This window comes from Pleurodeles waltl, chromosome 4_2, assembly GCF_031143425.1.
Source record: "Pleurodeles waltl isolate 20211129_DDA chromosome 4_2, aPleWal1.hap1.20221129, whole genome shotgun sequence".
Taxonomy (NCBI): domain Eukaryota; kingdom Metazoa; phylum Chordata; class Amphibia; order Caudata; family Salamandridae; genus Pleurodeles; species Pleurodeles waltl.
In genome coordinates, this window is record NC_090443.1 from 411,159,805 (window position 1) to 411,184,524 (window position 24,720).

A 24,720-nucleotide genomic window follows, 5' to 3' on the forward strand; every position below is an offset into this window, starting at 1 on the left:
AATAGTGAAGTTGAATGGGTAATCTGCAGGTATGCAGAAATTGCCGCGAGGTGTATCTTTATGGAAGAGAAGGCCAGATTTGATTTCTGCAAATGTAGTAAGTATCCTACTACATCCTTTGGAGATGCATGTAATGGTTGAACTTGATTACTATGGCAGTAGCAAACAAACCTTTTCCATTTACTTGCATAGCAGTGTCTAGTGGATGGCCTTCTAGCCTGTTTTATGACCTCCATACATTCTTGGGTGAGGTTTAAATGTCCGAATTCTAGGATTTCAGGAGCCAGATTGCTAGATTCAGCGATGCTGGGTTTGGATGCCTGATCTGTTGTTTGTGTTGTGTTAGCAGATCTGGCCTGTTGGGTAGCTTGACATGGGGTACTACTGACATGTCTAGTAGTGTTGTGTACCAGGGTTGTCTTGCCCATGTTGGTGCTATTAGTATGAGTTTGAGTTTGTTTTGACTCAATTTGTTTACTAGATATGGAAGGAGAAGGAGAGGGGGAAAAGCGTATGCAAATATCCCTGACCAATTCATCCATAGAGCATTGCCTTGAGACTGCCTGTGTGGGTACCTGGATGCGAAGTTTTGGCATTTTGCGTTCTCCTTTGTTGCAAATAGGTCTATTTGAGGTGTTCCCCAAATGTGGAAGTAAGTGTTTAGAATTTGGGGGTGAATCTCCCATTCGTGGACTTGTTGGTGATCTCGAGAGAGGTTGTCTGCTAGTTGATTCTGGATCCCTGGAATAAACTGTGCTATTAGGCGAATGTGGTTGTGAATTGCCCATTGCCATATCTTTTGTGCCAGGAGGCACAGCTGTGTCGAGTGTGTTCCTCCCTGTTTGTTTAGATAATACATTGTTGTCATGTTGTCTGTTTTGACAAGAATGTATTTGTGGGTTATGATGGGTTGAAATGCTTTCAACGCTAGGAATACTGCTAACAATTCGAGGTGATTTATATGCAGCTTCGTTTGATGTACGTCCCATTGTCCTTGGATGCTGTGTTGATTGAGGTGTGCTCCCCACCCTGTCATGGAAGCATCTGTTGTTATCACGTATTGTGGCACTGGGTCTTGGAAAGGCCGCCCTTTGTTTAAATTTATACTGTTCCACCATAGAAGCGAGATGTATGTTTGGCGGTTTATCAACACCAGATCTAGAAGGTGACCCTGTGCCTGTGACCATTGCGATGCTAGGCACTGTTGTAAGGGCCTCATGTGCAGTCTTGCGTTTGGGACAATGGCTATGCATGAAGACATCATGCCTAGGAGTTTTAATACCATCTTTGCATGTATTTTTTGTGTCGGATACATGGCTTGTATAACCTTGTAAAAATTTTGAACCCTTTGTGGACTTGGAGTGGCTATCCCCTTTGTTGTGTTGATTGTCGCTCCTAAGTATTGCTGTGTTTTGCACGGCAGAATGTGTGATTTTGCATAGTTGATGGAGAAACCGAGTTTGTATGACATACTCTGTGTGGTGTGAACACTTTGTTAGGGAGTTGGTCTTGATTAGCCAATCGTCTAGGTAGGGGAACACGTGTATTTGCTGCCTTCTGATATGTGCAGCTACTACTGCTAGGCATTTTGTAAATACTCTTGGTGTGGTCGTTATACCGAACGGCAACACTTTGAATTGGTAATGTATTCCCTTGAATATGAACCTTAGGTATTTCCTGTGCGAGGGATGTATCGGTATGTGGAAATACGCGTCCTTTAGATCTAAGGTTGTCATATAGTCTTGTTGTTTTAGCAGTGGTAATACGTCTTGTAGCGTGACCATGTGAAAGTGTTCCGATTTGATGTAGATGTTTAGTGTTCCGAGATCTAAGATTGGTCTCAGTGTTTTGTCTTTTTTTGGTATTAGAAAGTACAGTGAGTAAACTCCAGTGTTCCTTTGTGTACGTGGTACAAATTCTATTGCGTCCTTTTTGCAGTAATGCCTGAACTTCTAATTCGAGAAGGTCTAAATGCTGTTTTGACATGTTTTGTGTTTTTGGTGGGACATTTGGAGGGATTTGGAGAAATTCTATGCAATAACCATGTTGGATAATTGCTAAGACCCAAGTGTCTGTTGTTATCTCCTCCCAAGCTTTGTAAAATTGGCTTAGTCTTCCCCCCACTGGTGTTGTGTGAAGGGGTTGAGTGACATGTGAGTCACTGTTTGGTTGTAGGGGTTTTGGGACCTTGAAATTTTCCCCGGTTTCTAGGGAATTGTCCCCCTCTGTACTGGCCCGAAAGCCTCCCCTTTGGTACTGTCCCTGGTAGGTAGACGGTGTAGATTGTGAGGTGCTGGCTTGTGTGGCTTGACCCCGAAACCCCCCTCTGAAGGGTGTTCTGCGAAATGTGCCAAAAGTGCCTCTGCCCTGCGGGGAATAGAGTGCGCCCATGGCCTTGGCCGTGTCAGTGTCCTTTTTCAATTTCTCAATTGCCGTGTCCACATCGGGTCCAAACAATTGTTGTTCGTTGAACGGCATATTGAGCACTGCCTGTTGTATCTCGGGTTTAAACCCGGATGTGCGCAACCATGCGTGCCTTCTTATGGTTACCGCGGTATTTATTGTTCTTGCAGCTGTATCCGCTGCATCCATAGAGGAGCGTATTTGGTTATTAGAGATATTTTGTCCCTCCTCAACTACTTGTTTTGCCCGTTTCTGTAATTCTTTGGGTAGATGCTCGATGAGGTGCTGCATCTCATCCCAATGGGCTCTGTCATATCGCGCTAGGAGCGCCTGAGAGTTCGCGATGCGCCACTGGTTTGCAGCTTGTACAGCAACCCCTTTTCCAGCTGCGTCGAACTTGCGGCTCTCTTTGTCCGGAGGTGGGGCGTCGCCTGATGTGTGCGAGTTGGCTCTCTTGCGAGCTGCCCCTACTACAACTGAATCTGGTGGCAGTTGTGATGTGATAAAAGCAGGGTCCGTGGGCGGTGCTTTATATTTTTTCTACACCCGTGGAGTTATCGCTCTGCTTTTGACAGGTTCTTTAAAGATCTGTTTTGCGTGCCTTAGCATTCCCGGGAGCATAGGCAGGCTTTGATAGGTGCTATGGGTGGAGGAGAGGGTGTTGAAAAGGAAGTCATCCTCGACAGGTTCTGAGTGTAACGACACGTTATGGAACTCTGCTGCCCTAGCTACCACCTGTGCATACGCTGTGCTGTCCTCAGGTGGTGAGGGCTTGGTAGGGTACTACTCAGGACTATTGTCTGATACTGGGGCGTCGTATAGGTCCCAAGCGTCCTGGTCATCTTGGCTCATGGTGGTATGAGCTGGTGAATGTGACGGAGTTTGTGCCGGTGATGTATGAGTTACAGGTGGAGGAGAGGGTGGTGGAGTTACTTTCTTCACCACTTTTGCTTGTGGTGTTTGTTCTTGTGTTTGGAACTCGAGTCTCCTTTTCCTCCTGATTGGGGGAAGAGTGCTGATCTTCCCTGTCCCACTCTGTATGAAGATCCGCTTCTGGGTGTGGTCTACGTCAGTGGTTTGTAACTCTTCTTCAAATCTGTGTTTGCGCATTTGAGAGGACAGTGATTGTTCCTCTGAATACGAGCTGGCAGTCGGTTCGGTTGCTGGGCGTTTTGGCACCGAAACTGTGTCTTTGCTTGTTTTCGGCTCCGAGGAGAATTTTCTCTTTTTTGTAGTCGAGCCTTCTCGGCGTCGATCATCCTCGGTGCCGCTGTCTCTGCGTCGAGCAGCTTCGGTTCCGCTGTCTCGGCGTAGACCCTTTTCGGCAGCACTTTCTCGGTCCCGAGATTGCTGCGTGCCTGTGTCTCGACCCGAGTCGGACGATCTCGGCACCGGTTCGCCCTTTTTCGGTGCCGATGGACGGTCACCTATTTTATGGGTTGAGCCATGGCCTGTTGGCAGTGGCGTCCCCTGGGCCTTGTCTGTTTTCCTGTGTGGTGCTTGTTTCGACGTCTTACTCACGGTTTCTTCGACGTCGAACTCCTCCGAGTCCGATTCATGGATGGAGAAGGCTTCCTCTTCTTCTCCTTGTTCTTCGAACCCTCGTTGTCCTGTCGGCGTGGACGCCATTTGCAACCTTCTGGCTCTTCGGTCACGGAGCGTCTTTCGGGACCGAAACGCACGACAGGCCTCACACGTTTCTTCCTTGTGCTCGGGCGACAGGCACAAGTTACAGACCAAATGTTGGTCTGTATATGGATATTTACTATGGCATTTAGGACAGAATCGGAACGGGGTCCGTTCCATCGGTGTCGATGTTACACGCGGTCGGGCCGACCAGGCCCCGACGGGGGTCGAAGTTACCCCGAAGGGCTACCGGAGCTCTTCACGATTCGGTGTCGATTCTATCTAACCCGATACCGAACTAAACAATACCGACGTAGTTTTCCGAAGTTCTGACTATCTTTCCGTCCCGAAACCCGGAGCGAAAAGGAACACGTCCGAACCCGATGGCGGAAAAAAACAATCTAAGATGGAGTCGACGCCCATGCGCAATGGAAACAAAGGAGGAGGAGTCCCTCGGTCTCGTGACTCGAAAAGACTTCTTCGAAGAAAAACAACTTGTAACACTCCGACCCAACACCAGACGTCGGACTATGCACAGCATGTGTATCTGCAGCTACACATGCCACCGAACATGTTAAAACTAATCCTGCGAAGCACATTGAGGCCCATTATAAATAATGGTGCACCTCCTCTTAATGCCTGCTCTGTGCAGGTGTTACAAATGCCACAAAAAAATTTCGCTATGAAATCTTTTAGATTTTTGGCTCCCCTAACAGGCGAACGCCCCCTTGCATACATTGTGCCTGGCACAGGCATGTGGTGCAAGGGGTTACAAGTGGTGCAATGTATGCATTGCGCCACTTTGTAAATCTGACGTGGTGATTTTGGCCTGATTGGGCCACATTAGCGTAAAAAAAAGTCTGCTAATGTGGCGCAAGGAGGCACTAGGCCCTCTAAAATCTGTGCCATAGTTTTTTTCACCTTAAGTTACTCTTATTGCACCACAGTGATTGGATGGAAAGTAAAACTTGTTCAGCGTGTGTTAATATTGACTAAATCCTACACTCTGTATAACACTTAGACATTTAACCAGGACCAAATGCCTGGTTGGCCACTGCTAGTGCCTTCTTTTGTGGAATGTTCCATCCAAGTAACTTAACTATTTTAAAGCCTCAGCTCCAATAGTTCTCAAAATGAAAGACTCAAACATTGGAAATGTGCGTCTTTGCCAAGACACATAGCAAGTATTGCAAAGGACTTTAGAAAGCTGAACTTTGAGAGACATACCTTTGAAGGACGATGGGAATTGGATAGTTTACCAATGGCCTTTCTGGCATCCCTTTCTGCGGACCCACTCAAATTGAAATTCTCTAAGATATTTTAACACAGTTTGGCCCAGACAGTTTGGTATGACAAAGGCTTTTGAATCATCCAACTTAACCAATGGTCAGTCAGGCACCTTCACCATTGTACCAAATGAAAACTCAATAGTTTCTATGAACTTACCTTTGAATACCCTTGTGGCCCAACGAGCCTGGAGCTCAGAGATGGGCATGATGGCACCGAGAGGCTGGATTAGGCCAATGACGGCCACGGTCGGCTTCTCTAGGTGAGTAGGGAATACATATTTGTACAGGGAAACCTGGTTGTTTCTGACGTTAAGGACAGAATTGTCAAAAAAAGGGAAAGCAAAATGATATCCTGTGGCAAAAACAATCACATCAATGTTCTCCTCCACTGTGCCGTCTTCAAAAATTGCTGCCGTTTCAGTAAACTCTCGGACATTGGGTTTTACCAGAACTGTGCCAGAAATGATGCGGTTTGGCAAGTCGTCGTTCACCATGGGGTGCTGGTTCAATAACCTAAAAGGGTTCAAAAGAAATTCTTACATCTTTTGCAGCATTTTTAGCACCGACAAGAGCTTCGAAGTCAGCCAAACATTGATAGCTTGAACTCGTTAGTGTTAAGGAGCACCATTACAAGACAACAAAATACACTCAATAAATAACCCTTTCTTAGCTATGATGCAGTTCAAAAAGCCATCACCACAATAACATGCTTCTACTTAACAATAGTTTACAAATATTATGAGGGATGGAAATTTACCCTCATAATGTGAGAGATTGGCACATCAGGCCCCATGCAGCACACAAAGTCTCTTTTTGTCATCGCCCAGCTTACTGGCTCCAGTCCTTCAATGCATAGGAAGCCTTTCAGCTGCTAGTAAAATAGTTGACAGTGACTAGAGTTCTACGACGTTTGCATCCAATCTACATTATAACTTAAAAAGAACTTTATAAGTGTTGTCTCTGCAAACTTTGATCATATTATCCAAGGAATTTTTTTTGCTGAATTGGGTGCCGCTTACCAGGTGAACAGCGCATATTCAACCCTCTCCAGTTGCCCTCCAGAGATCTTCAAAAGGCGGCATTTGAGTAAATAAAATAACTGATTTTTTATAGTGTAAAACTAGATCTCTCTGCTCCTAAAATAGTCCTTCTTTATCAGATCCTAGATTTCATTGCATCATTTCAAAAGGCTGGACTTAAAGAGTAAGGAGCTTTTCTGTAAGAAGCACACATCCTGTGCAAGCTGAATCAACTTCTTTAGGAGAGTCTTATATGGGTCTACAGAAAACCTGGTATTTTCAACAGATATGGGTGTGTCGACCTAAAAAATATTGACTCCAAAGTAATGACTCCCATTGTAATATATTAGTACAGATTTACTACTCTAATCTATGTACCTGACTATACATGTCAAGATACACCATGAAGATAAAGATATATATCTTCTAGAATGTAGATGTGGATTTTCACTGACTGGGATGTGGTCTTGAATATTTACCCTTATTTGTTATTAATTAAAGCATTCCACCCATCACTATTCTGTATTCCTCAGTGTGATGCCCTAAGTGTGACGGGTATGCCCAGACATGGATCCCTTGCTCACTGTGCCATTGGAACCATGCTGCACCCTAGTAACGAGGCTCAAGTAGGCCAAAACCAATCTGCTTTTGTGTGTGTTCTGGTTCGGAAGCAACCTGGCCTGACAGTTTTGGCTGGACTGTTCCTATTAGAGAAGGACCAAGGCTAGTTTGAATATGGCTGGTTTGCGTCTGAAGTGACATGGTGGGCAAAAGAACGATGGACTGGGATGCACCCTGAATAAGTACCAATGGCTGAGGTTAAGTCATGCATTTCACCCATCACTCTCCAGTGTTACAGTTTGATTTTCAGACTGGTCCTGTGTGCCTATATATCTCAGCATAAAGAATCATTGGTGCTTGTTAACTGCCGTGTCCTTTATTCCAGGTGCATAAAAGGTAATGATTAGTCGAATCTCTGAAGAATCCATACCACAAAAATATTCTTATTAAGTGACCAATTGACTAGCATTACCATAAAACCATCAGATTATCTCAGATCCCTGAAAGCAAAAGAAAGGATCTGCCTAGAGGAAGGTAGATCTGCCCCATCGAGGGTGCCTGTGCTCAGGAACCTTGCACAGGTGAGACCAGAACGAATAAAAAGGTGAAACCTATTGATTCTGGTAGCGGAGAGAAGCAGGTGGTGGGGGCTTAAACAGATAGTTCTAACTTCCTCATAGGGATGTGGATCTTTACTCTGGGGACTTGGCTCTCATATTAGGTAATGGACTTGAACACTGGAGATGAGATATGTGCAATAGTTTGCCAATTAAATCGAGCAAGAAAACAGAAAGGCAAAAGGAAAAGCTGCCTTCTACGCAGTGCCGGGGCAAGGGAGAGCATCAAGTAGACAAGCGATAGTGGCTTGAAGGGCGAGGAGCAGATTGAAAGGAATACCCTGAACAGGGAAGGAGGCACGTGAAAGGAGAGTTGCAGGATGAAAGCAGAGAGGAAGAGGTGGGTTTTCAAGAGAACGGACTAGGAGAGCTGCGGGAAGAGAGAGGACAAACTTAGACCAGGAGAAGGAGTGGTGAGGAGAAAAGAAGAGATCTGTAGACAGAGGCGACACAAATAAGCTCTGCGTGCAGGAGGAAACGTGAAGGAGCAGGGGCGATAAAGGAGGAGAGCTGGGAGGAACAAAGGAGAGCTGCAGGATAGAAAGAGGTGGAGGCACAGAAGGTGAGGTGAGACGGAGCAGGTAAGCTTCAAGGTGGGAGATGGGAGCGCTAAGGGGAAGCTGCAGAGTGGGAAAGGAAACTGACGGAGGAGAGGTAACAGGAAATTGAAAGATATAGCTTAGAGAAAAGAGAAAACTGCAGCTGGAAAGATGAGCATGAGAAAAGCAAACTGAAGGATGAGAGGCAATAGCAATGGTGAAAGCTTGGGTTGCAGAAGTGAAAATCGAGGTCTCTTTAGCGGGAAATGGACAGTGAGTAACCATGAAGACTCTCAAGTCCCAAACGAAGTCTGAAATGACTATGATGGTGACTGAGATGGGAGAGGAGGCCACGGAGTGGGTTATGTCATTGTAGACGCTATTGGGGAATGCTACTGTGACACATTGGTAGATGTTATTTAGGGAGGTATGGTTAAAGCTGTGGCTCCGAAAAGTGCATGAATGTTTTAATGTAACATGCATTGATGTGTGGTGACGATGTGTATAGTAAGGGAAGGCTAGGTGACATTATCCCTCCACACTGAGAAGCAAATGTTACTTTCATAACCTCTAGCTCTGCAGAGGGCATCTGATTATCACTTTGGGTTGCAAAACATTACTCTTTGCACCAACCTTTATCCACCCACAATGTTGTGGATAGCTGCCAGTGTGCTGCTGTGTCACATCTTTTTGAGTCCCACCTACCCATGCTGTGGTTTCAAGCCGTAGTTGGCATGATCAAATCTCCGATTCAGCTTCTTCTCTGCCAGCCAGTTAATCACGGATAAGGGAAGTGTGCGTTTGAAAAAGCCAAGGAAGCGACTGGAGGTCAACATATCCACTGGATACCCATAATCGGCCACCCGGTTCACGATCCACGAGCCACGTCTGGTACTGAGGTATACCTAACCCGGATAAAAGGGGGAAAGTTCACCAGGACAACCAAAGTATCAATGCATATGTACTGAGTGCTGAATGCCAGGTCCAGCTAGTCTGCCCGTTACGGTACATGACACAGTGCCAACCTCCCACTTAATATCCTGCCCTGTTTCTGTTCTCATGCTAGTATTAATTTGTGTCTATTTCACGATTCTTTTTAAATTCAGTTACTGATATTGTTATTATTATTCTACCTGGAAAGCAGTCCGGAGCGTTTTCCCACCAAGTATAGATTACCATCCTTCCCACTCTTCTACCACCCCCTCTTCTTGCAGGATAATACCTTAACATGTGTGTGTCTAAGCCTGACACAAGCACAGGGCGTCCTATAGAGCAATGCAGGGCTGGAGACGAAGCTGAGCTTTCTGGATCGTAATTTATATAATACATTACATTAAGTTTACTTTTCAAACAGTAATGAGCAGGCACGTCTTTATTATGTTGAACCTCTAAGTGTCTTATGGGTCAAAACATTTTGCTGGATGTCTGCATACAGCTATTTACACATCTACATAGAGAAAGTACTCAATGCACTGGGTGGTTATCATTTTAAAAAGAAATCCTACATATTCTACTATCAATTCTCATGGCATTGATCACCGTGACGGGAGAATTTATGCATGGAGTTATTACTTTGATTGCTGAAACTCCAAACTGCCAGTAAATTGCTGCAAAGCATACTACTGACATTAACCCACGGTCTAGTTAGTAGTATGTTCATTGTGAAACCGGAAACCCTGAGCTCTAATCCTGAATTTCCCCACTAGACCAAACTGTTTGATGCTAGGCTTATCACCTACCCTTGTGTCTCACTTCCCTTGCAAAACATGGTGGCTCTTAGGAACATGCAACAACCTGTAATATGCAAAATGCTGCACACAAAAAGCGCTTTGATTACTAGTCTATTTTGTGATCTATTGATATAACACCAAATGAGGATTCAATGATTAACTATTTTTGAGGAGTCATTGAGGTCAACCTAACTTCTCTGTAATCTTGGGATGGAAGATGTGCTTCAAATACGTTTTTACCATCTGATGAGGAATGAAGCTTAGTTCACCAATGAAATGCCCTGTGGAAGACTACAGAGTCCCGGCATATTAGTGTATGGCATCATCAGATAGCTCAGATTTGACCCTGCGCCATCATAAGCATAAAGGTGCCAATTCCCTCGGTGCATCATACCAGTAACCTGCTACTACCCATTCCCTGAAAATATTGCTATTCATGTGCCACATTTACAGACAGGGAGCTATTCCAGTAGGCTGGGGAATTCAACCTCCAATTGAACTTCCATACAGCCTTTTGGTCATTCTCAAACCAAATCACTTCATCAAAGCCAGACTGAGAGCTGAAGTCCGCCAGAGAAAATACTTTAACACAAGACTTACTTCACCATTGATGCCTCTTAATCAAACTACAAGCAGTAGAAAAGGTGGCTAAACATACCCTTTTGTCAGGTATCAACGAAATAGGAGATGGATACCTCGCACAACTAGAGACTGTTGAAGGTGTATCAAGGTCAGGAGGGTAGCAACTGGGCTCAGCACCTTTCTACTTCCTTCCCACTTGTTCCTACTCATGCTCGAGGGTTAAATTAATACTTCTGCAAAGTCAGGCTTCTACTATCACTATTTTGCAGGATTTCGTATACCTAGACTACCCACAATGTGTGATAGCTGCCATGCCACTTGTCTTGTCATGCTACAATGAGGTTTATCTTGGTGATCTACAATATTTATTCCAAAAACTGCAATGGCTGCAGAACGCGCCATTCTGATACTGTTAGGACTAAGTTAAATGCAGTATTTTCCGCTTACCCTCTCTATGCCCCCTCGGCTCCCAATCTGCCAGAGAATATAATTCAAGATTCTGTGTATGGTTCACAAAACAATCAACGGTGGAGGCACGCTATTCACGAAACCAAAGTAATATCTCACTGCATATCCTTTAACTTGACATTAATGAAGGCGTTTATGCTGCTACCTCCTCATACCAAAACATTCAGATCAAACAGTGAGCCTTTCACATTTAAAGATAAAAGCTTATCTGTTTCACCAGTCATAGGGCCAGATGTAGTAAAAATGTGGATTGCGACACGGAAATTGCGAGTCGCAATCCAGAATGTAGGATGGTGTCCCTGACACCATCTGCGACTCGCAAGGGGGTCGCAAAGGCCCACCTCATTAATATTAATGAGGTGGGTCGCAATTTGCGACCCCCTTGCGAGTGGCGGCCCTCACAGGGATGGTGGCCTGCTGGAAACAGCAGACCACCATGTCTGTGACTGCTTTTAAATAAAGCAGTCTTTTTTTGTAATGTAGCCCGTTTTCCTTAAAGGAAAACGAGATGCATTACAAAACTAAAAAATGAAACGTTTTTGTTTCATTTTTTCATAGCAGGCAGTGGTCCTTAGGACCACAGCCTTCTCTGAAAAACTGTTTTTCATGCCATTCACAAAGGGGAAGGGGTCCCATGGGGACCCCTTCCCTTTTGGAATGGGTTACGACCAGTGTGACACTGGTGGTAACTGCGATTGCTTTGCCACCGCATTCGCGCTCACAAAGCAATGCAGCATCGTGCTGCCACTCGCAATTAGGAAGGGGAACACCCCTTCCTAATTGCGACTCGCAGTCCCGTTTTGTGAGTCGGTAACCAACTTGCAAAATGGGGATTGGGCATCGCGATGTGCTTTTTGCACGTCGCAAACAGCGAAATTCGCTGTTTGCGATGTGCAAAAAGTTTGCTACATCTGGCCCATAATTCCAGTGGTGTAATTTTCAAATCTTAGGCTTGTTCAAAAAGGCTAAGAATGGACAGTTAATAACTAGACAAATAGTCAGGTTAACCTGCTGGAAACTCATCTGAAGTTTTTTTTCTCCAGTTTTTATTTCAACTTTTAGATAGGCCTCCATTGATGTTTTTTAACATGCCTGTGTCCTCCTGTGCACTATATACCGTGGCATCAAAGACCTTTTTTAAAATGCAGTCTATAAAAAATAATTGGTGAAAAACATAAGCAGCCGAGAACACAGACCCGAATAAGAATCCCCGAATATCTACAGGTTGCTATATAAATAGGTGAAACGGTAAATGCACTTAGGGCCAGATGTAGGAAGGCATTAGCGCCTCGCAAACAGCGAAAAACGCCGTTTGAGAGGCGCTAATGCCCTCATGCGATGCTGAAACACATATTGCGAGTCGGTACCGATTCGTAAAATGTGTTTCAGACTCGCAAATAGGAAGGGGCGTTCCCTACCTATTTGCGAGTCGCACAGCGATGTAGGGTTGATTTGTGACCGCGAAAGCGGTCGCAAATCAACCCGCAGTTACCATCCACTTCAAGTGGATGGTAACTCATTCGCAAACGGGAAGGGGTCCCCAGGGGACCCCTTCCCCTTTGTGAATGCTCACAATAATGTTTTTTCAGAGCAGGCAGTGGTCCTATGGACCACTGCCTACTCTGAAAAACACCGAAACAAAAAGGTTTCGGTATTTTTTTCTATTTGCAGCTCGTTTTCCTTTAAGGAAAACGGGCTGTAAAGAGAAAAAAAAAACTGCTTTATTTAAAAGCAGTCACGGACATGGTGGTCTATTGTCTCCAGCAGGCCACCATCCCCGTGAGTGCCTAGACTCGCTATGGGGTCGCAAACTGCGACCCACCTCATAAATATTTATGAGGTGGGTCTTTGAGACGTCATAGCGAGTCGCAGAAGGTGTCTGAGACACCTTTCGGCATACCAATTTGCGAGTTGCAAATTGCGAGTCGGAAGGACTCGCAATTTGCAACTCGCAAATTGGTTTCTACCTACATCTGGCCCATAGTTCGTTAAGAGTAAGGAAGGACACCAAAAGTGTATCAGGCACCTTTTCTCTGTCTGCAAGGTGAACATTTGACTTTTTAGCTACCTTAGCTATCACTAAGATCCACAATTTCATGTCCAGTTGGTTTTATTTAATCCTCCAAACATGTCATTTTAGGAATCCGCCTTTTTTCTCCTCTATGTGATATTATATCCCACCAATGCCTCAGAACACATCATGTACATGTGGCTAGACCAACCACCATCTTTCATTCAGCAGGCAGAACCACTGTTTGTTATGCCACCCCCTCCCATCGCACCCCCCCCCCCCCAAACATTTTAGACACATTTTCTGTGCTTTCTAGCTAATTTAATACTTCACTTTTCTGAGGAAATGTTTTTAGAGAAATACTGCTCTAAGTATTTTTCTGAAACATTGGAATTGTTACTAATGATAATAAGTGCTTTTCTTGGTAACTCCTTTTTTCAGCAACTCTGCGTGACTGTCTAACAATGTTTTTCATTCAATGTTATATTTAATACCAACACACTGTACTGCGACCCACCTCATAAATATTTATGAGGTGGGTCTTTGAGACGTCATAGCGAGTCGCAGAAGGTGTCTGAGACACCTTTCTGCATACCAATTTGCGAGTTGCAAATTGCGAGTCGGAAGGACTCGCAATTTGCAACTCGCAAATTGGTTTCTACCTACATCTGGCCCACAGTTCGTTAAGAGTAAGGAAGGACACCAAAAGTGTATCAGGCACCTTTTCTCTGTCTGCAAGGTGAAAATTTGACTTTTTAGCTACCTTAGCTATCACTAAGATCCACAATTTCATGTCCAGTTGGTTTTATTTAATCCTCCAAACATGTCATTTTAGGAATCCGCCTTTTTTCTCCTCTATGTGATATTATATCCCACCAATGCCTCAGAACACATCTTGTACATGTGGCTAGACCAACCACCATCTTTCATTCAGCAGGCAGAACCACTGTTTGTTATGCCACCCCCTCCCATCGCACCCCCCCCCAAACATTTTAGACACATTTTCTGTGCTTTCTAGCTAATTTAATACTTCACTTTTCTGAGGAAATGTTTTTAGAGAAATACTGCTCTAAGTATTTTTCTGAAACATTGGAATTGTTACTAATGATAATAAGTGCTTTTCTTGGTAACTCCTTTTTTCAGCAACTCTGCGTGACTGTCTAACAATGTTTTTCATTCAATGTTATGTTTAATACCAACACACTGTACTCAGCGCTGTACACAGTGGACATATATGCCACACCTGGTCTGCTGTCCGGCTGAGCTCCACGGCAAGGTCTCCACCAGAGTTCCCAATGCCGATCACCACCACTCGCTTCCCCTTAAATCCCTCAGGGTTCTTGTAGTCCCGACTGTGGAAGTACTGGCCTTTGAACTTTCCTATACCTGGAAAGAAATAAAGGTTAATCTCACGCAGGCGGGTTTTCACTGTGTGGTCTTACAATGGCAAACATGTGGTTCCCTCACCAGATTTAGAGCTGGAGATCTGCTGGTTTTCTCATGGCAGAGACTCAGCTGGCTTCACCATTAAAACCCTTGAATTTGTGACCCCTCTGGCAAAGGGTCATCAGGTCACCATGGTGAAAACAACGCTCTGTTTAGGGGAAGACTGTCACCAATGAGTTCACCAGGCTTGACGAAGGCTGGGAAAACAAGGGCCACCAAGCCTAGGGGGAAACCTTCCTACACGTAGGAGCCATTTTTTTTTCTGAAACAAACTCCTATTTTGGAACTAGGAGAGATTAGGTACTTTTTAAGGGTGCTTACATTCGGTGTGTGGTACATCATGGAGTAAATATTCCTACCACAGAATGTGCAGCAATATGTCTCTTTTCTGGTGTTCTATTTATGTCATGGTATTATGGAGCATGTCAGTCGCCCACCTATCATTTCTGACTGTTTAGGATAACCTCGTGGAAAGTCGCCCTTTTAGCATGTTTTGGAGCATTCTTTGTCATTGCAGTATGGAACAACTTAGTTTGGATTCCCTTTTTCAACAATCATAAGCACATATAGAATCAATATTAAAACATTATGGCTAACAAGCATCTTCTTGCAAATTTGGTAGCTCAAGTAATGAAAATCCTTCATTAAGTATGGGGAATTAATTATGAACCGCAGAGTACATTCTTATATTAGCAAACTATTTCCATGGGAAGGTGCCAGGTTTGCATATGCTCTGTGCATAAAAAAAGTTAAGCGTCACAGCAAGGCAGGCAGCAACTAAGTTGGGATATAAAGCCTTCGTCGACTAAGGAGGCATGTTAAAGCTTTTGGTTTGTTGTGTATGCTGTGCATGGGCGTACATGCAGCTTTCTTGTACGCACTGGCAAATTCCCATTGGGCACATATTTGAAAAAATCTGGTTTGCCTGTATGGCACGTGCACAGAGCTGCTGGAAAGAGTGATACAAATGCCACCGGGGACTAGTTCTTCAAGAAGAATCCATTACTCTGCACCAAAGAGGCATTTTCATGGGTGTTGCATGGGTATTTCCACACAGCATCCATGGATTTAGACGCATTCTCAGATTTACAAGAACTCCCCAGGAGAGAAATGATGAGGAGAACTATGTTTGTTTCTCTTTGTTTTTCCCTCCTTCTATACGTGCTGCAGAATGCAGCACACATCGAAAGAGGCAAAAGTCTCTCAGGATACTTTTGTGCAAATAAATGTCCCTTCCTGCACAAAAACGATCCTGCATGCAACTCAGGCACCCTTGCACCATGGTGCAAGGGTGCCTGCGTTGGCGCTAGGCTGCAAAACGGGTGCCAGCGCAGCACCACAAAGCCCATAAATATGAGCCTTCATCTTTTCAGCACACTGCACTGGAGAGGCAGAGTGCAGTAGACTGTGATGTGGGGTGGGGTGAAAGAATAGCTTGGGGAAAAATAGGGGACATTTTCAGAGTCGAGAGTCAATTCATGAAGCAGCAAAGGGAATTGTGACATTTTAGACAGAGGAAAGTGGCTATGGTCCATTTCGTCCGTGCATAAACAGACACAAAAGACTGAAACAACAAGCAAAGCGGTGCTTTTGGACTGAAGCGGAAGCACACAGGGTACACACTTACTTTCATTCAGACAAAGAACTGGGAAAACTGGATACACAAGAGAAGAGAAAGGGAAAACAGACTTATGTCTCGCAAAAGAGCACCGCTGTCTTCTCAAGAATGTTGCCCTTCGAGTTCCAGTGTGATTGACATGTTTATGAAACACATAACACTGGCCTGGGTGACATCAAATGTAATAATCCTAATTAAAGGCTACGTAACTTGGAGGGTGGAATGCACGGTATCACGATATAACCGCAGTCCACCTCTGATGAGATTGCTGAACACCACAGTGCAGCAGTTCACAAAATGCACTGTGCGATCAAATGCAGACTGGAGCACACTGCAAACAAACAGAAGACGATGAACATCTGTGTCTTGGAAATAGGAGAGAAAAAGGAAGGAGAGGAGCACACGCCATTCGTTGAAATATGGATACCAGAACTCCATGCCTTATACAAAAAGCCAGCAGCACACATACTCATTACAGCCTGACAGCACTCAAGAATTGGCAGCAGACATGGAAAGGGGGACCAACGATACTGACTATGACAGGAGACATAGCACGGAAGACCTACTTCTGGAAGCTGCATGAAAAAACAGCAGAATGATACAAGGTAGCTGTCATGCCTACCTTTTTCAGTTATATGTCAGGCTATAGATACAGGGGCATATTTATAAAACTTTCACGCAGCACAGAAAGCCACCTGCTGCGCTGTGTGAAAGGGAAAGGGCAGGAATACGCGTTAGCATAATACGGCGCATTAATGTCCTTTCCTTTGCGCTGGCGCCCTTTTGGATGCCTAGAACCAATGCAGGCAGGATTATTTTGGAGCCTGGAAGGGAAACCTTCCTGCACAAAAACAATCCTCGGAGGCATTTTTCTCTTTTTAAGTGTGCTGCGGAATGCAGAATGCCTAGAAAGAGGAAACAACGAGGAGAAATAAAGCTATTTCTCCTCATTGCGCCTCATTCCCAGGTCTAACAGTCTTTGTAAATCTGGGGATGTGCCAAAATCCATGGATGGATGCGAGGGAACACACCACGCTTCACCCATTAAGCACCTCCCTAGGGCAGAGTAATGCAAAGCAGCAATTTGCGTTGCCATACTCCGTGTTACTCCAGATTTATTAAACCACTCATGGCCACATAAGGTGGCCTTGCATGGTTAGATAAATGTGACTTTTGTGTTGTGTCGCCCTTGCACCTCCCTTGCATGGCACAAGGGTGATGCAGCACATTGCTAATGATGCTCCAAAAGGTACATTAGAAGTACAGGCAAAAAAAATAAAAAATTCAAGCCAGACTGAAGGTATTTATGGTGTGTAAGAGGTACCTGTTCTGGGGAAGGATAAAGCCCAGGACATGCTTCCATCCACTGAAATGAGTAAAGTAAAAAAACTAGGGGTGTGGACAAAATTCACATAATTTCTTTTAGGGTAATTACACAACGTTTCAGAAAAAATATGTGAATGTATGCAAAAGGCTCACCTGGCATTTAGCACTATATTTTACAGTGAAATATGTCCTACAAGTGCAGCGAACAGCAGGCACTCGCGCTCACTTCATTCATGTATTCTTGTTCTTCCACAATAAGATTTCTACTCAAACGGACGTGAAATTAAATAACATGTCATAGCGCAGTCATTTTGCGACTTTTGCATAGCAAGCGTAATGCAAAATGACGGAAATTATTCAAGATTACGCTGGTGTAATGAAAATGTAATCCGGAAAACACGAGAAGCCTGCCCCAAAAACGTTAAGATCTGGAAAGTGAACATGTCACACCTGCATGGTCGGAGACGTAGTGAGAGATCTTCGCATTTATACGTGAGATCTTAAGAGGCATAAGTACCTTATGAAGCAAGGGTACTCAATGAAATAGCTGAGAACAGATCTGCCTGACAAACATTACCAAAACATTGAGGGGCATATTTACAAGCCTAGTGCAGGCCGATCTCTACAAGGCCATGCAAAGCCAGGTGGCTTTTCATGGCGTTGTGGATATGGTGTAAGACAATGCAACACAAGTTGCTGCATTGCGTCCCACTGCATCAGGGAGGTGTGTCATGGGCATTGCAGTGGCTTGTCCCACACAACACCCATGGGTTTTGAAGCATTCCCACACTTACAAGAATCTGTCCTCCTGAGGGCAGACACATCAAAGAGAAATATGTTTATTTCTCTTCCTTGTTTCATGGAGGTCATTTAGGGGTCGCAGCTGCGAACCTGGCTTGCCCTTTGCTACCCCTGGCACTCTTTTTGCATCCCCTGGCCTCAGAGGTGGCAAATTCAGTGCCAGAAACACAGTGGCATCCAGGCCTTCAGTTGGGGCTCCACAGCCTTTGTTTTATGTCAATTTTTGTCACACTAATAGTGAAGAATAATAATAAATAATATTATTCACAATTAGTTTAACAAAAAGGCAGTACAGTTAGCTGGGATGTGCCCTTCCATGGTAGCTGAGGTAAGTAAAAAGGCTTTTAAATGTATGTTGTGTGCATGTTTGTGGGTGAGAGTGTGTTTATGTGAGAGAGTGTATGTAAGTGTGAATGTGTGGGTATGTGTAAAGTATTTGTCTGTGTGAGTGAAAGTGAAGGTCAAAGTGTGTGTGTGTGTCAGTTTCACTACCTCCGGAAAATTTGGTGAATTGACGTCCATGTGTTGTTTCCTCTTTCTAAAGGGGAAAATGCATCCCAGGATTGTTTTTGTGCAGGGAGGGACACCTTCCTGCACAAAAACAATTCTGCCAAAAGCACAGACACCCTTGCACCATGGTGCAAGGGTGCCTGCATTGGCGCTAGGCAGCAATTTGGGCACCAGTTTGGGGAACAAGGACAGAAATGCACAGTATCTTGTAAATGTGGTGAATTTCTGCCCTTTCCATGTGGTGCAGGGCAGAGCAGCAAGGTCAGTTGCTGTACTGCCCTGTGCCCCGGAGTTTGTAAATATGCCCCTACATTTTTCAATTATAATTATTATCTGTACATGCAGCCCCAAGGACTTTTGTCTTGCCCTGTTACCCCACACCTGGCAGCTCAACCCACCCAAGTTTTCACCCATTAACATTCATCCTACCTAGACATTTAAGGCCAGATTTACATGGCCCTATCGTCACTGGCTCAGGTGGTGCTATGCACTGCACCGTATTTACAAAGTGGCGTTAAGTGCCACAGCAACACCTATTGTATTTTGACGCTGCTCCAGATTTACGAGTTTTTGTAAACCTGAGGCAGCGCTAAAATCTAACACCACCCCAGAGGTGGCGTTAGCATGGTGCAACAAGGAAAAATGCTTTCATTTGTCCTCATATTTTGCTCTTTCTATATGTGCTCATAGAAAGACCAAAGGCCATTGAAGATTGTTTTGTGCAGGAAGGTGTCCCTTCGTGCACAAAAACAATCTCCCCCACAGCGCAGTCATCCTTGCACCATAGTGCAAGGGTGGCTTCGTTGGCGCTCAGCAGCAAATTTAGCGCTGGCGCAGGGGGAAAGTCAGGGTGCGCCGGATTGTTGTTAATACGGCGCATCCCTGCGTTCTGAAATGACGGAGTTCAGCACTGCCAAATTTGGTGCAGCGTCGCACTCTGTCATTTTCTTGTAAATCTGGGCCTTAACTCTTCGTACGGTTGTATTAAACGTATTGAAGCAATGGCACACACATGGGTGGTCTAGTGAAAGCATTGATATATTCAACCGATAGCGAAGGAGGCCCTAATTAAGGACGTATGTGGATACACAATTTATATAAATGGAACTGAGGATTTGCAACAAATTGCAGGCACAGAAAGATATATTGATGTTCACCGTGGTTGGTTTGAGGGAGGCTTCCTGTGACTTCACTACCTGAGGATGAATTTAATTGTTTATACACATCATATTAGCCTCCTGTTTGTGATTTGTAGTGACGAAAAGACAAATAATCCATGAGATAAAACAAGTCAGCTGATTAACCCAAGTGCAGGTGATGGTTCAGAGTAAGTACATCACGTTTGTATCCGATTCAGGGTCATCTTTTACAAAACATTTTATAAACGTTCGTTGAATAAATATTTATTAACACTACAGTTATTCTGTTTTGCAAGAAGAAGAGTCCTAATTACACAATTTCCATTGACTGTGCCCATAGCGTGCACCAAGGATTTAAAATGATGTTATCTGAGTATTTTTGTGTGGCATTTATCAATTAAGGCCAGGTAAGAAAATGACTTGTTCAAGTGGTGGAATTTGACCTGTATGTACGCACATTTTCAAGTCACAGCTTGTTGGTGAGAAGGTGCTAATGAGTTTGAGTAAATGGTGCTCTGTACTTAAACCGGAACTAGGAAAGGGTTTCAGCATTGGATCAAGGCGCTAAGCTTATTCTCTGCACAATGCACACTATACCATCCGCCCTCCCTGCATACACAAGCTGGCTGCCACTTTAAAACGATCTACTTAATTTTCCAACCTTGCTTTGAAGTTTACCTATTCCCTGACAGCAAGTAGTTATGTTCGAGGGGAGCTTCTGAATTTTGAAGATGCTGTTCGGACTCGATTTTGGCACAGGATTTTGCGAGTGATAATGTATCTATTTTTTCTTAGAATGTGCGTTGGAATAGTGAGGGATTGTGCAGTAGAATAATGTTACCCCTTTTAAGGTTTCAAAAAGTCTTTCTGAAAGTTTGGAATGGGTTCCAGTAGGCAGGAATGCCTTGATAGCAATAAACATATTCATTGTGACTGCACGAGCCCTACAGTTTTTAAAATCTGAATTTGGTGCGCTTCACCACAGAGGATGGAAGTGCCTACTGGTTCGGTAACAGTTTTTATCAGCTCGATTTCAGCTCAACTGTCATTTTGAGATCACTGTGACATTCACTTACGGTACCATGCGAACAGCCAAATGGAACTACTTGATGGTTAAACAAGAGACACTCGCCTGATCGCGCACCCTACAGCTAATTCTTTCAGAGGGAAACGTATATGTATAATACGCTGAAAGCTTTAGCATTTTACACATTGCTTTACAACTTTACAAGTACTATTTCAGTATGAATTTAGCCCAGGTGGTGTGAATGTGCATGCTGCCTAGTTATAATGCATACACGTGGGCCACTGTTATATTGTCGAAGAGGATGAGGACAGCCCTTGTTTTCAAAGAGGCTTGAACGTTGCTCAGATTTGAAGAGTAAGGAACAGAGGAACTTTGCTTTGCAAGAAAATGGCGAGGTTTGCAGAATATGGCAGAATAGTGTCAGTTGCTCCTAATATACAAAGTATGTTAAGGCAGATGATAAAGGGCCTAGTGAGGATGGTCTGTTGTATAGGAACTGCACCCTTGTGGGTTCCAGTGACATTTGAGGAAAAGTATTACATTTGGGGCATCATTTACAAGAACTGACATCGCTGCGTTGAGGCAGAGATGCGTAAAAAATTATTGCGTTGCGGCAAGACAAGTTGCGACGCCAGGGATGCATCGTGTTTACAATATGAGGCACCATGGCATAAGAACCCAAGGATGCATCAGAAATTGTGATGCATCAGTGGCAATCTGATGCAACGCATCAGCCTCAAATGTGACGCATTTCTGAAGTTGGCCTTACAACCGACGGAACTTCAGCAATGCGTCAAAAATCAGAGGCAATGCATCAGTTCTGACTGAAGCAAGTAGCCTGTTGTGTGGGGAACAATGGAAAAGACTGTAAAATGGTGGAATGGCACCGTGTACAATCGTACATTGGTTCTGGATGTAATGTATGCAGCATGGCTATGTGTCACATTATAGTGGTCATAGTCTACATATGTGTATGTAGAGACCTGAGTATGTGTGACATAGTGAGTCTCAGTGTAATGTGAGTGAATTCAAGTATATGTTGTAATGTTAAGTGGCAATACATGTATTACCTACCTTATGTGTGCACGTACCTGTTGTCCTTTGGAATACGTTGGCCTGGAGTTGGGGACCCATTCCATCATGGAGAAGTGACAATCCTGGCCTATCCCTTCCAGGGAGTACACAACTTCACATAGCCTTGCTGCAGTGGATGATGATATCATAGGTGCCACGGTCCAAGGATGATTAAGGGGTACTACCACATGATTGTGACATGTAGACCCACTACTAGTAGAGGGGATGTGAAATACAGACATGTTCCAGTCGGTGAAGTGATTTCAAATGGTCAGATTCCTGCTACAAAGCCACTGCGTCAGTTCCTACATCTGGGTTATGGAGACGGAGGAATTCTGATGCCTTCCAGGCTTAGTAAGACGCATCTCAAAGATGTGTCACTCATTGAAATACTTGTAAATATCACTGTGTCACTATTAAGTGGGTTTTTACGAGGGAACTCCTACCCCACATACATTATAGACTGTGTGGCACAGCCAGTTCCAGCGCATGTATTGATAGACGCAGGCCATCAAAAACTGATGTACTGTTCCTAATGCTTTGTTTTGTAAATATAAGGGCCAAAATAGAGCATAGAATGCACTGCTGATGCGTCAAAAAATGACACAACGGTGGTGCAAGCTCCTTGTAAGTAAGCCCCTTGGATCACAAGGGCCATGTTTGCACAACAATTACCAAATGTAAACAATTTTGGTGGCAATGTACTGATTCTGTGGTCTCTATCTACCACTTTACATCATCTCATGATTCTTGTCCTCTACGATTGCTTACTGGATGATTAATTTTGCTCTTAATTTTTTTTCCTGATATGGAAGCATCCATAAATGCATTTCCTTTTTATTGTATGTTGTTTGCTTTTGTTCCGTCTACTGAATGTTTTACTTTGATATCAGCGTAGTTCTTACCAGGAAAGGAATCCAGAGGCAGATGTGCGTCTGTGTGATGGCCTGTACAGACCAGAATTGCATCAAAAACTGCTGACTTCTGCTTCCCCTCTGTCTCCGTGACAACATCCCACTGGCCAGTGGATGAGAAATCTGGTCGCTTTTTTATGCTGCACACCAAAGTCTACAATAAAACACGTACGGTACTGGTTTAAATACATGTTTTGGCCAAGCTCTCTTTTTAGGAACTCTATATGGTGCATTATCAGTGCCTTACATGCAGGTTCGACAGGGACATGGAAAGTGAGGTGATCTGGGGCACAATAAACTGGGTCTTAGGGAACAGGACGGATGCCTGTGGCAATGAGGGATCTAGTCAGGAACAAATCAAATGTGGTGGTCAGGAATGGTGCAAGTGGACAGAAATACTAATCATGGAACCTCTAATCATTGACTTGATTGCATCCCATAACATTGTAACAGAGGTGCTCCACTATTATCTTTTAAGACCACCTTAATCTTTTGCTAGTTTCTATCCAGCAAGATGCTTTCTTTTATGTTCTGTTGGTTTTTAAGTTAGAGACTGTATTATCAAGAATTAGATACACTCACTCATGACTGGGCTTCCTGCCAGGAGAAGACAATGTTTATTGGTTAATATATAATCAATTTTTGAACAGCTGCCATGTGAATGTGAAAAAGGCGAATTCTTATCCAGCTGGCTAATATATACAAAATTTAAGAAGTACCCCAAATTATCTTTTAGTACACTTTTGTTCACCTTATGACTCCAAATGTGCAGTCTGGTGCAAGAACAGGCAAAGTCATTAGCCTATACATGTGAACATTCATTTCCTATTCGGCAGGAATGAAAGAAATACCACTAATGATGTTACTAACAGCAATGTAGACATGGGTGCTTCCAGTAGTTCCATTAAGGATGCTGGCAATGAGGATGAAAGGCACATTGGCCTTTGTGCCACTAGAGCCCTACGAGCAGGACCACATTCAACCTAGTCTGCAGGATTCCCAAGGGCCATTAGGGACACAGCTTTCAGGGACTACAGGGTTCCTAATGATATAGCCAGAGAGATGACCAGGAACACAACCATCATGATTACAAACAAATAGCTATCAATATAAGAAATCTCTCTGTAATGTTGATAACAGGGCAACTGCTCCTCAACCATGCCAACAAGCTCTCCTCCGATGCTCACCTTGAACTGGATGTATTTGTGAAGATTGAAGTGCTTAGCATAGTCGCGGAAGTAATTTAGGATCTTGGAGTTGTGCATGTAGTTGGGATAGTCATCTGGGATTGGGAAATCGCTATAACACATCATTTCCTTGGACGTGTTTATAATAACAGACCTGTAGATGCTTGCCCGACCTTCTTCTGGAATCTCCTGTGGAAATAAAACAGATATACTGGTATTTCAAACCCCATAAACCACCTGTCTTTAACATATCAGATCTTCAGGTCTGTGCCGTGATTGTCCACAGAAGAGGCCTACCTGCAGGAAACAGGGTGGCATCCAGGTAGGGTAATTTTCCCTTTTATCCAACTGGTGGTATTGCAGTGAGTGGTAAAAATAGCTAGTATTTATACCCATTATTTTAACCCTATTGGAAAAATTAGCTTTTGGTGTGCATGTCATATAAATGGTCCATGATAAGCTGTTACGTACCTGTCTCTGAATTTCAGCTCTGGAAGCACCAGGAATAGCAGAACAATTAACAGCTGCTAATGTTCACAACAAGAGGGCAAAGATGCTGGTTAAAAATACTCAGCTCCCATATTCCTTCTTCCTGACCCACCATCTCGGTTCACATTTATAAATGTATGCCAAGAAGTGGTGAGGTCAGTAACAAAATTCAAAAAGGTCAGATGACTTTTAACAATCGTTGGGGCAGCTCTACCAACATTTTGCCCTAGGTTTTCGTCATGAAAGTGATGCAAACCTGTACAAAATGAATTTTCTGTCATTTACATTCCAGTGCAAAACTTGGTTTGTGCTGGAAAATTACTAAAAGTAACACAAAGTAGCGC

At 43.9% G+C, this 24,720-nt stretch overlaps 1 protein-coding gene across 4 annotated transcripts in view; it reads right to left on the reverse strand.

Annotated features, from left to right (window-relative positions):
- Nucleotides 1–24,720, reverse strand: part of LOC138292816 (flavin-containing monooxygenase 5-like) — a 78,898-nt gene that overhangs the window by 13,725 nt on the left and 40,453 nt on the right. For all 4 annotated transcript variants that reach the window (XM_069231611.1, XM_069231609.1, XM_069231610.1 and 1 more), the window contains 5 exons: nt 23,888–24,076; nt 22,692–22,854; nt 14,089–14,231; nt 8,760–8,959; nt 5,476–5,831 (listed from right to left, as the gene is read on the reverse strand). In XM_069231611.1, coding sequence (XP_069087712.1) covers nt 5,476–5,831; nt 8,760–8,959; nt 14,089–14,231; nt 22,692–22,854; nt 23,888–24,076 — 1,051 coding nt within the window. The remainder of the gene's footprint in view (nt 1–5,475; nt 5,832–8,759; nt 8,960–14,088; nt 14,232–22,691; nt 22,855–23,887; nt 24,077–24,720) is intronic.